Consider the following 12,954-nt stretch of genomic DNA (forward strand, 5'->3'; position numbering starts at 1 on the left):
AAAAAACATTCCAAAATAAAAATAAGGTTTCCTTTTTCTGTATTTTGAACGTCAAATAGAGACTACCAAATTAAATCTTTATGTATTTTTGTGAAAAACATACCTGAAAAACACATCCACTCTAAAGCAGTAGTTAATTACACTTGTAACTGAAGAAGCAGCTGAAACCAGGATCCCTTTGAACCCCAAACTGATATAGTACTATAATCACTCATACAGCCTGGTGATAACCATCTCTCTCTGGTGTCGTGCTGCCATTCACATGAGGATGTGACTCTTCAGTGCACGCCAGTCCTCCTGTGGAGCTTCTCTTCACATTATCCTCTTTGGAACAACAGGCACCAGATAGAACTCTACTGAGTGAGACCACAGCTGAGGAAGACAGGCAGTCTGTGTACACACCAACTTAGTAGAGAGTGAGTAGGTAAACCATTCTTAAGGGTCCCTGAGTCTTTGCACAGCTCTAGCTCCAAAAACCTGCATCCTCCAATAAGAGACCCCATGGCTACCTTGCCTTGGGGTCACAAATGTTATCTCTTTAGTGCACAACAATATTGCACAGGCTGCTCCAGTAGAAAGTAAACCCAAGTGTAAAACACAACCATACATGGCAAGAGTATGCACAATTTCTCCTCTTTCTCTGAGATCAGTGACCTGAGCTTTCTTAATCTTATGGCATGCTAGCTATCCTCAGGCACTAGACAGACTGAACTGCACCTGCTAAGATGAGTATCAGTGGAAAGCCAGTGTTGGAACCCTGGCTGTGAGTCATCTTGCTACAAGCACAGAAAAGTATCATCAGACTGAACTACCTTACTTTTTCTACCAAGATGGCTGCACATCCTAAAAAGGGCATATTGAGGGCTCCCACTGAAAGCATGGGGAGATGGAGGAAGACCACTTACGATTGCATGGTTACTCCAAAGACCTAAATAAACTTCCCTGTCAAAATCCAGACTTCAGTGAAATCAGTGGGAATTTTTCCTTCAAACAGTAAAGAATCTTCTACAGTTCCTTTTGGATGCATACATTTTCAACAGCAACTTTCAATTTTCAATCAACATCACACTAATACAATAAAAAACCCCTAAGTGAATGGGCACCTTTATTACCTTTCCAGCAAATAAGGGGTCCCTTTGACAGTACACCTTGGGAGCTCCTTACTAGGTAGTACTTTAAGTGCTTCTGCTTCTTTGGCTGAGTGGTTAATTTCAGGTTGATATGATTGGAAAACTCTGTAAAGTACCGAAATCCTCTTTCTCCACAGCCTATACAATTCCCAGAAAATCCTGTAAGAATGAAGCAGATGTACATACAGATTAAATGACTTGTCCTTTCTCCTAGGAATAAGGCCATTTTAACCTACCTGCAAATCCAGTTCAGAGTGACTAGAGGCCTCCAGACAGAAAGCTTCTGTAGATGCCCTGCTCCACATGTGTGTCAGGAAGCAGCCAAACACAGGCAGATTTTAGTCTCAGCTTTTCTGAAACTATTCCATCTTTCTAGATCATACTAAGTTATATCGAAATCCTACCACCAATTTTCCACTCTACACAGTGCAGAGAGGAGTAAGTACTTGGCAGGAGAAGAGCTATGATGCCAGCAAGGAAATTTCCATAAGGAAAAAAAAAAAAATCAATTTTTTTCTACATTAAAAAAGGTTGCAAGCTACATGCATTTCTTTCTCAAAACAGTGGCCAAACCATAGTAGCTGCTGCAACTTCATGTGACTAAAATTAACCTTAATAGCTAATAATATTTTTCTTTGAGAGTCCTTATACAAAGAACTTTCCAAGTAAGCTGGATCCTACAGCTTATTAAGTCTTAAAAGTAATAATTTGATGTCAAGATTTTAATGGCAAAAGTTAGGAGTGCTTCAGAATGTTTTTAAAAACCTACAACCTCTCATGGAAAGTAACAGATTTAGGAACAAAGGCAGAAGATTGCTTTTCTGCAATATTTTCAACTTGGTTTCAAAGAAGGGGGTGAAATTCTGAGTTGAGATCTGGAGGACAGGGTCCAGACTGAGGATTGTAAGCACCCTTGATTTCCAGTGCCACTCACAACTATGTTAATAGGAATGATGCATATAGATGACAGTGGTCTAACGTCTCCCAGAACAAAGTACAGGGCATGTTCTGAAATAAGCCTGCCTTAAAATCCTTGTTGTTTGAATAAGCCCTCTATTATTTAATGCTGAAACAATTAAAACTCCCCTGGCTTGCCATTCCACTAATCTCTGAATCACTTTCAACCCTCAAAGAATAATTATTTTATATTCTTCTGGAACATCAGTAATGATTTATAATAGTGCTAGGCAGATTAACACCTAGTAGAAATGTTTGGGGTTTTTTTTCATTTACTAATCAGTTAAAGATCTGTAACAGAAACAATTTTTCATCCTCACTACTATCATTATTTTCCACAATGACAAGCACCTTGGAGAATACTGGTTCCTACACTCACCTGTAAGCCAAATTCTTAGTTTTATGAAAAAGATATTCAGTCTTTTTGACAAAATGCATTTTCCATAAAACTCTTATTAAGTAGGCCATTGTCTTTAGCCTTACTGTGCCTCATTATAATCTTTTACCATCACGTTGCTGAGGATGCCAAGAAGTAGATTTCTTCATCCTATTTCTCCTGGGATTGAATCAGTCCTTCTCCTCTCCCTACAACTCATAGGAACTATTGATGCATCTCCATAGTTGTCAATACCAGTCATTAGGGTCTCACAGAGCTACCAAGTCAATTCTTTGTGCATAGGTACCAGTTACACAGGCCTAGAGGCACTTAAATATGTAACATCAGCAATGCCAGAGCAGACTTGCGTCACTAGGGTCATTATCAAACGATATCAGAGATAAAAGATGGATACAAAGCTAGGAGGGCAAGGAGGGCTCACCAACAAAGACAAGTAGTACAACATTCAATCAGACTAAACACCACCTGCCTGTCTATCAGATAGTTTTTATTGATCAGCTCTTGACACTTCCCCTGCTCAGTGCAGGAGCAGCTCCTCTGGGGATGGCAGTATACATCAGAGTACCCCACGATCCCACATCTCCAACCATACCCAGAAAGGGCACATCACACCACAGCTCCCATCTAACTCAGGCCAGTGGGATTTCTGCCTTACATCCAAAGGTCTGCAGTGTGTACGAGCATATCAAGTGGGCTTAAGGCAGAAATATTAGAGCACATAAGTACAAAATTAGGTGTTTTCAATAGTTACGCAAAATATTGCTGGTCTGGACCAGAATTTGAGCAGTGTGGTTAAATCAGGGTGTTTATGCTCTATTGTAATTTCTTCCTTGTTGAAAGGTCTTTCTGAATATATTCTAGGCTGCACAATGACTGGAGGGAGAAATGAGAGAGTAAATCCAAAACGGGCTTAAAGTAGCTAAAATACATTAAATCACTTTTACTAGCCTCTTAAAGTGTGTACCAGTTGTGAGCCAGGCAGGAAATCTAGGTGCACACATGTCTGTCTTCAATCACCATGAAGCATTCTTGTATTAAAATTTTAAAGACCATAAATGTAACCAATTATGATGTAAATGTTTTGGTTTGGTTTTTTTTTCTCGCTATGTATCAGATTTTGAGAAGCAAACTGCCCTCAGATCTATTGAGAACAATGTTCCTGGTGGAGCCAGGGGCAGAATTTGTCCCTTAATCCACAGAAAAACAGACAGCTCATCTTCTACAGTTTCATGAGCATATTTCTCCTTAAATGAAAATGCTGTAAGCATCACGTAGAGATGAAGAGTATATGGATAGTTCACATTTAGAATGCCAAGGCTGCAATTGACTTCTACCCACACAGAAATCACTGAGCTTCAATTGTGGTTAATTGTGGAATCAGGGACTTGTTTTAAAATGGGCTTTTAAGGCAGGTTCAGCTATGGATTTAATTTAATTAAAATAAGTCTCTCCTCAACATATTTCTAATAGAAGGTCATCAGCTGAAATGACTCAGATAATTTTGAATTGGTCTTTTTCTCTGAATTAGTATGGCACGAAGGAAAAAGAAACAACTCTTACCTAAAAGTGCATTTTTTCCATGATCATCTGGCAAAAACCTCTTGTCAACAGCGCAGACTAGAATGTGCTCAGGAAGGTTGGGAGATTTGGCTCCTACTAACAGGAAGCCTGCTGGGATATCAATTTGCTCCATGCACAGAGATACTAACCGTAAATCCTTGCCTGCTTGACAAAAACCTAAAACACAAACCAAAACAAATGATAAATCTTCAAAAGATTTAATTTAATTTTCTTCTTTTTATCAGTTACAAAAGCAAATGGGGCTTCATAACTGGGGGTTTTAATATATCCTTTTTAAGGGAAATAGAAGAAATTGAGATAGTATCTCATCAGATCCACTAGCTCAGGGTTTCGGAGACAATAGATAAATGTTATTTTAAAGAGATCCTGAACACATTCAGGCAGAGAAGAGACACAAGTCTCTAAAGACTAGACATCAAATGGCTCAGAAATTCAATTTCTCAAAAACATTAAAAATAAGAAGGCGAGTTTTTTATTTTATAACAGAAAACAGTTCTTAAAACATGCCAAAGCATTTTTAATTTTTTTTTGCCAAATCTTACAGTCTATTCAAGAGAACTGGTTTTGTCTGTGTTGCTTCTAACAGGCTGGCATTGGTATATAAAGATCACCAAGTAATACAAACAATGATAAAAACAGATGATTGAAGTTTAGTACTGACTACTAAAGATAAGTATTTTAAAACCTAATTTTTAACTTGTCTATACATTTTAGGAATTTCAGCAAGTAAAAGATTAATTCATGGATTTTAGAGATGTACACCACGTTTTCTGTAAGTCTCCATGGACCGCCCGACTTCAAGCTTCCAGTCAGTTTCTTCCCACCCAAATACACATGTGCACACACGATAAGAACATAACATTGGTCATTGTGCTATTGGTCCACGCAGGGCTACAGCCAGCAGCAGAAGCAAAACGGGACTGGAGTGAGCTTCTGCGGTTCCACGTCCTGCAGTGGGCAGGTGGCCGGCTGGGACACACAGAAAAGCAGAGCAGGGCAGCCCAGAGCTGCGGGCAGGCAGCACAACAGGGCCCCTGGGAGTTCAGGACTCGGAGGGAGCTTGGCAACCACGCAGCCACAGTGGGGACTTTTGAAAGGTCAGATGGGACAGCTTAGAGCAATTACAGGAATTCTGGAGGTCCAGCTGGTCCCATCTTTTGCTCAAACCAAAGCCAACTTCAAAGTTAGATTCTTTTGCCTAGGTAAATTAACAACAACATTCAATGACTCTTCCATTAGCTTTAGCACTGGACTTACAGGGGTCAAAATCACCCACCACTTTTTTTGTACAGCTCCATCATGTTATTTTTATTGAGTAATTTCTACTTTGAAGCAACAAAATGACAGGTGTGAGAGAAAGCAAGAGTCATGTGGTTTCCTCCACAGGAAAGGACACAATCACACTGGGCTTTGTGATTTTCCTTAGACAGAAATCAATGAAAGCACTACCAGGTTTTATGAAGAATAAGTCTTAGGTTGTGTTCCCCCACAATTCTCACTTCTCCAGCTGCAAGATCAGTGCTACAGTCTGGCCTCCCACCTCTCCCAGCAGTAGCTGGCAGAAAACTTGCCTGTTTCAGGATGTCCAAAGACATCACATATTTGTAAACTGACCATCTCTCTTTAACTACAACCACAGAAATACCACAGCATAGACAAGACATGCATGCATCTGAATGAATCAATATTTCAAAATAAAGAAAATTAAAATAATGTGTCCTGTGTTAATATTATTGTTGAAAACAAACATATGAAACTAAATTTGAAATTACTGTAATATCTAGTAAGACTCCAGCTATTAATGGATATTACCTATGCCTAATTTGAAATATTAGTCAAGCAGTCCATAGTTGTTAGAGAAATTGTAAGGAAAAATCAAATCACTGGAGAAAGACACTGACTAAGCATCTGGAAACATGACGTGATCACAGCTTAACCAAGTGTCACCTCAGCCATTATAAGTATCTGTGTCTGCACTCTTAACTACTCTGCTAGAACCCACAGTTTAAAACTTCAAGAAAGATGGTGAAGGTTAATACTGTTTTTATCTCAAAACTGTACCAGGCAAAGAGTATACGCAAAGTGGAATGCAGAGAGTCAGCAAGCAGCAACTTCCTGGCAAGCAGCAGCTTGCTGAAAACAGGGTCAGATACAAGTTCAGTCTTGTGCCTACACCCACAATCTGCTCAACCAGTTTGTGCCTGAATAGCTTCTTCAGTTACTCAGTGAGCTCAGTTCCAGCAGCAGCTCACTGGAGCTGAAAGCTAGCTTGGGTCTGTCCCTCACACAAACCTTCTTCCAGCCAAGGAATTAAAATGAAATGCCTAAAGTTTTTATTTACAAACCAGTGGTTTATAAGAATAACTTACCAATAAGAAGTTACGTATGTTTTAGAGGAAAAGCATTAGAACTGCATATTTAAAGCAAAATTTATTCTTTTCTGACTAGATGCAATTTGATTTTAGTATGTTAAACTCTTTTAAAGGTGTATTCCTTAGAAACACATGGAATCAAATGGAATGCTAGGTACCAGGCTAAGTATCTAGACTTTTTGATATAATTTAGGAATAAACAGTTGCAAACAAATCTAGAAACAAAACTATCTTACATTCAAAATAGAATTCGCTTATTCAAATGTTTCTGCCATTTGGGTACTATGTCCAGAATTTTCAAAACTAGCCTTAAATATTTAGGCATTCAGTGAAATCTGAGTAGCTGACATGCTTAGAAAATACCACTCTATATCTAGATTTAAAATAGAAAAATTAGCCACTGCTGACAATGTGGGCAAACAGGAAATCTGTAGATAAGGATTATGAAACAGCAAGTGCTGTAAGATTTCAAGACAGATTTCAACTTGTGTCTTTACAATTACTCTTTAGCCTTGTCTCTACCTAAAAATTTTCTGAAAATGCCCAGAAGCACAAACAGTGACCAAAAAGAGGCTTTTGAATGAATTGTTAGCAATAGCAATACTAGAACACTAAAGAAAGCAGAATTTTGGTTGCAATATAGACTTCCTTTCAGAAAAAGCACATGACATTGAGAGGACTGAATATCATATGAGAAACTCAGAGCCCCTTTGGATGCTTGGGGGTTTTGATGTTCCACTGAGGTGAAGGACTGCTCCAGCACTCCACAACATCTGAGACAGAAGCAAAGACTCTGCTATCATCCAGGCTGGAAGCAAAACAATTTCGGCAACACCTTGAGCAGGTGCACACCACCATTCTGCATGACTCCCCAGGGCAGAGGGTGCAGGGAAACCCTAAGAAACCCATCACAACATCGTAACAAGTTTATAAGCATCACTCAGCTACATCTTAGCAATACCCATTGAAACAAACTGATGTACCTCAGTCTGCTACCACAGCCAACAGCAGCCTCTTACCTGAGTGACTGTTGATCTGAATATATTTCATATTTCCCACCATTTAGGATATGTAGGACTACACTGCAGAAGCGCTGCATCCTGCCTTATCTGCAAACAATACCTAAGATTTACTCCCTGTATCGTCTCTTACTCCACCCACAGTGCTCTCAGATCACCTCCATGTTACCCTTCTTCCTCCTTGCACAATCACCTCCAGCACCCTCCTCTGCTTTGGCTGGCGACATCTCTGGATCTGAGGTATGTATGTGTAGACTGGCTGGCTAGCACATGCCTCTGTAATGTTCAAGCTTTGTAAGAGGAGAGCTAGAGTTACTTTTCTGCCGCAGGGGACACCAGTTTTGGGACACAGATGTCATCCAACCAGCTCCTGAACTTCACAAATCTTGCTGAAAGTCAGTACCTTTAGGATCTCTACCTCTCTGTGGCAGAAAGCAGCTACCAGCTTCCCGACAGGTAGGCAGCAAGGCTCACAGGCAACTGCCAAAACCTCCTTTTCCAAAGAAGCAAGACAAGCAACAGGCCTGATACTAGAAGTAGCCTCCTCTGGCCCCTCTTCTGCAGAAAGGACGGGGATCCCGACAGGCAAGCCCCCTCTCCAGAGGGGCTTCTTTCATTTATTCCACAGCTGCAACAATGGAGCCTGGCCAGGTAGATCTGAGGCTAACTTCCACCAGCAGACATGGAAAGAACACAAATCCGCTTCTGTGTAGTAAAAGTCTTGAATTTTCCTTCAAAGACAAGTAGATGGTATGTTCAGGAGCCCCACATTATTCTCCTTTCCCTTGGCTTTTGGGGCTGCAAATCACTCTTCAAGTTTTAAGTTCCTGCTGCTTTTTCAAACTGAATTGAGAAAATTATATGTGAGAAACCTTAATTTGGAAGCAAGTAGCTGACTGTGAGGAGAGGAAGGAGGGATTAATCCCTTTCTCTACTATATTTATACATATAATTGTATTTATCTAACCAGCAAGCAACACAGAGACCCCAAACTTTTTTTTTTCCTGTTTTGTATGATTTTGCATTGATATTTGATTATCTGTGAGAGAGAACCATTTCCACATTAGGAAAGACAAGACATGATGTCGCTGTGCAAGCAGAACTTGTGGTGCCCATGCTTAAGGTTTAGAACATGCAAAATTTATAATATATTCATTTATAATTAGTTTGCACCTGAATTTCTATATCAAGCAGCACTAACACATACAACTCTTAAGAAAAAGGACTGGCACTTCAATGTCACATTTACCTGTGTACCTTTTATAGACATCTAAGTATGAAGAGGAGAAAACCCATGAGCCACTAAAACAAACTAACTTCTCTTTATTAAATTGTTTATCAATATGTAATTATAAAAAGTAAAAGCACACAGTTGAGCTGCTCCATTAAAAAAATCATCTTCCCACAAGATCTCAGCTTTGTTTTAAATAAAGAACAGGCATTTATATTCTGATTAGAGATTTGCAAATACCAAAAGCAGTCACAAAAAAGAATAATGAATAGCTTTTATAGACGTTATCTGCATTTCTTTGAAAGAAAATTCATTAGTTTTTGCTTCTGAGAAGCACATTTGCATTCTTCAACATAATTTCTTTTAAATTAATCCAGTCCCATCTTCCTGAAAATGAAAAGGTAGCCCCACAACCGTCAGCACCTATAAGTGCTGGAATCTTCTTAAAAATGAAATTTGTATATATTTTCTCTTTCCCCATCAGTAACAAGAAGCAGCTTCAATGTAGGGTACCTGCTCCTTGTTGCACTGCAATAAATGGGGTATTTGCATAAGGAATTAGCTTCCAAGAATTACATATGAATTACTGGTCACTGTCACTTGCTATTGTAACTTCACAGTAACTGATCAGGTGTTAAGTATCTGCTTACCTAATTGCTTCTGAAACTACCTTGGCCCTTCTTTAAGCATCAGGTAAATTGAGGATTTACTAACAAAAGAAAGGTGTTACTATTGTGTTTCCCACAGCTTAAATAAAATGCTATTCCACAAATTAGAAATAGCCTCTTTTAAGGCTACAGCAAACAAGTGGTTCAGAACAGCTTCTTGTATTATTTTGTTGCATATCTGAGGTACCTGTATGAAAATGAAGACCATATTTTCATGGAATGAATAAGTTAGTTAAAAAAGTTTGTGCTCAGCAGAAAAAAAGCCCCTGAAAATGAGTTAATTCCCCAAATACCATTATTCTTCTCGAAAACAAAGTCTTTAATTTTATGACTAATAGTAAGGATCAATGACAAATGCATTTCCTATTTCCAATGGGCTAAGAGGAGAGTTAAGGGATCTAATATTATGGCCAGCTTAGAAGGAAAATCCAAAAAAAGTCACTTGTGAGGAACTTACTTTAACTGATTTAAAAAGGCATTAAGATCTACTTTCTGCACCCATGTGACTGACAATTCAGCCATATGAATAAAGGAACAAGTCGCCAGAGAAAATAATATGATGGTTATGGCATAAAACCTGAATTCAGGAAAAGCAAACAGCACAAATACCTTAAAAGGGAAAAAGTTTTCACCCTATCTGTGCTAAAAGGTGGGAGATGGGTTTTACAGCAAGTAGAACTATGAACTGCAGGTTCTAGTACCAACAGTTTGCACTTGGATAAGCAACTGAATACATGCTTAGTCTAAAGCATCCAAATAATTACAGTGACTTCAATTAGTCTATCAGCATTATTTAACATTTTCCTAATGTTATTTATCTTTGTAATTAAATAACTAAGATAAGGGATGTAAACAATGGCAGTGATCCTGTCTTACATCTCTGGAGGAGCATATTCATGAGATGAAAGATGAGCCATCAGATTAGTATTGTGCAGCATGAATGTTTGGGAACCTGGGTGTTTTAAACACTTATGTAAAACTGTCCTAACAGATTATTAGCAGTATTTTTTTTAAATGTGCTTTCCTTTTAGAGATACAAAACCACTGCTCTCCTAAATTAGCTGCTTGAGAACAACATTGAAGAGCAAGACAGATTTTGTAAATTCAGAATGCTAAACTCACAAAGACTAACAAACAATCCTAAAATTCTGCAGATGTAATATAGGAAACTTTCTTCTAGGGTGCTCTGATCATAAAAGACTTCCAGATAAAAATCAAAACACAGCACTGCCCCTGGAAGGTCATCTTTTTCCAGGACATACTAAAAAGCATAATATTACATACATACATGACCATATAATTACGTATATTATGTAACTATAGAATAACTTGGCATAACCTTGTGACATGCAATATTCAGCCACAGCACAGAGGTCTGCATTGCAGTGAGCACTCAACAGCTGAGCACTTCCTTGCAGTGCCATGTCTGGCAGGGTAGCCTTGTAAAGCAATTCTGAGCAGAGGTGGCACAGGCACTGTCAAACATGGAACAGTTTGCACGTAGATGAAAGGTTACCTCTTAAGTAAAGACATAAGACATTTAACTGGAAACTCAAAGCATTTCTGTTTGGGCATGCAAACGCAACCAGGAATCACCAGCATGTGTGAGTGAGACTGAGAAGATCTCTTGATGTCATAGAAAAAGCTCCTTCACAATCAAACGAATGGTGGTGGCCTTGGAGCCAGATAAGGTTTTGAGCCCTACTCCCACTACTGGCAGGCTGGTCCAGAACCATGTCACCCACAGTTAAAGAATCCTAAACCTTTAACCTGAATGAATTCACAACCATTTAATGCAACCATTACACTTCTCCAGGGCCCTGTTAGCATGACAGGCTCTTTTCCCTCCTTAAGTGTTTTATTCTTGATATATTCAGGAAGTGTAAGCATACGCCATTTCAGCTTTTGTCCTGGTAGGCAGAGAGCCTTGTTAGACAGAACTCCTTCATCTTACTATCCTGTTGGTTCGCCTCTGCATCCCACCCAGTTTATTTTACATTTCTTTAACAGAAGTGAGCAGAACTGTTCCTGCTTTCCACAGGCGATTCTGCAGCCTTTACTGATACTTATCTTCAGTTGAGGATACCTTCCAAGGAATAAATACATAATTTTATACTTTCTCCTTCTCCGTTCCTATGCATTTACAAGCCTCCAAAGGACAGCAAACACAATTCTGTGTGAATATCAAGTTCTCCCAAGAATATTCCCCAGCTTCCCATAGCAGCCAGCCTTTCTATTCCTTGTATTACAGGGAACTAGAAGTACATTGTTATGAAGAGTAAACGTGCTTATATAAGCTGCATTCAGAAGGGGTAAAGGCAAAACCATTAACAATTGCTGTCAATTACACCCTAAAAATGTCAAAGAATTACCAGTCACTAGTGCTTACTTCTATCACTGCATATAACCATACACTATAATAAGGTACAAAACCATTCTACAAGTTACAACTTTTTATGACCTCTGCACAAGGAAGCCCTTAATTCAGGAAGATACTGTATAAAATGTCAGGAATGGGTTTTGGGCCTAGTGAGAAAGGGATGTTTGTTTCCAAGGGTTTGAGGGTGGCTGGAGTTGTTTCTAAGAGAAGCATAACTAACAAATATGAATATCTTCCTTCTTTAAGGAAGTTAAATCCTCAGAACCCCACAATTATAAGATGAACCACTTACATCAAGTTTACTTGGTCCAATAGGTATATTCATAATGATCTGAGCCTTTTTAAACACATTTAAGAACAAACAAAAATAGTACTGGCAACAACTTTGCTTATCTAGAGGAGCAATCAGCACAGCTCAGGGCAAACTACCAATGACCCACAGGCAGATGACAAAGACAAAAGAGACAAGCTTCCACTACCACTCCTCTTATCCTCTTGTCTGCAGAAGGAGCAAGTCTCTCCTCCATTTTCTCTCTCCAAACTCTTCCTTCTGCCCAGGGAAGGAACTAAATCGAGCTTTGACAATGTTTCTGAGAATAATTTAGGGATAGATGGAGAACCAGCCATACTGATGCTGACTTACACAACTTCTTTGAGGATAGTAAACCAATGATGGCCAAAGAAAATAAGGGGCTTTCAGAAACTAATAAAGTGCCACAGCAAGTCTTAGATCCTACTTTGAAATAATACATAACATTTTATGTCCTGAAACAAGTCCTCTTATTCCATAGTTTCTCAGATTTAAGGCTTTAACTATAAACTGTATTTCCAGACTTCCTAGCTCAAGAATTTCTAACTGTAGAAACTATGCATTATACTGAGAATTAGTTCTAAAGATCACACATGTAAAAGAATGGACACTAACCATCAGTAGTGCAAGACCCTTCTGGGGCAGGTTTTTGTGAATACGGGATTGGTGGACTACTTGAATCTGACATGTCTTCATCCTCTTCTTCATCTTCCATTTCATTAACAGTTTGGTTAGCAGAAAAGTCCAGGTTTCCATTTTGTGAGTAGCGATGTACTAATTCTTTATCCAGTTCTTCAACCTTTGGCTTCACATCTGAGCGAGAATAAAAAATAAAATAAACTTTTCATCAGTACTTGCATTTAGCTCCTTTTAAAATAACCAGCTGTATTGGGTTTGCGTGGCAAGGTT

At 38.9% G+C, this 12,954-nt stretch overlaps 1 protein-coding gene across 1 annotated transcript in view; it reads right to left on the reverse strand.

Moving 5' to 3' along the window:
• The window catches only part of GREB1L (GREB1 like retinoic acid receptor coactivator), a 61,343-nt gene extending 48,489 nt beyond the window's left edge, over nt 1–12,854 (reverse strand). Inside the window, exons 1-3 of the mRNA XM_029085239.1 lie at nt 12,661–12,854; nt 4,045–4,221; nt 1,113–1,289 (exon numbers count right to left, since the gene is read on the reverse strand). Coding sequence (XP_028941072.1) covers nt 1,113–1,289; nt 4,045–4,221; nt 12,661–12,760 — 454 coding nt within the window. The 5' untranslated portion in view covers nt 12,761–12,854. The remainder of the gene's footprint in view (nt 1–1,112; nt 1,290–4,044; nt 4,222–12,660) is intronic.
• Between the last annotated feature and the right edge of the window lie 100 nt (nt 12,855–12,954).

The sequence above is a fragment of the Antrostomus carolinensis genome, unplaced genomic scaffold (assembly GCF_000700745.2).
Source record: "Antrostomus carolinensis isolate BGI_N321 unplaced genomic scaffold, ASM70074v2 scaffold41185, whole genome shotgun sequence".
Taxonomy (NCBI): Eukaryota; Metazoa; Chordata; class Aves; order Caprimulgiformes; family Caprimulgidae; genus Antrostomus; species Antrostomus carolinensis.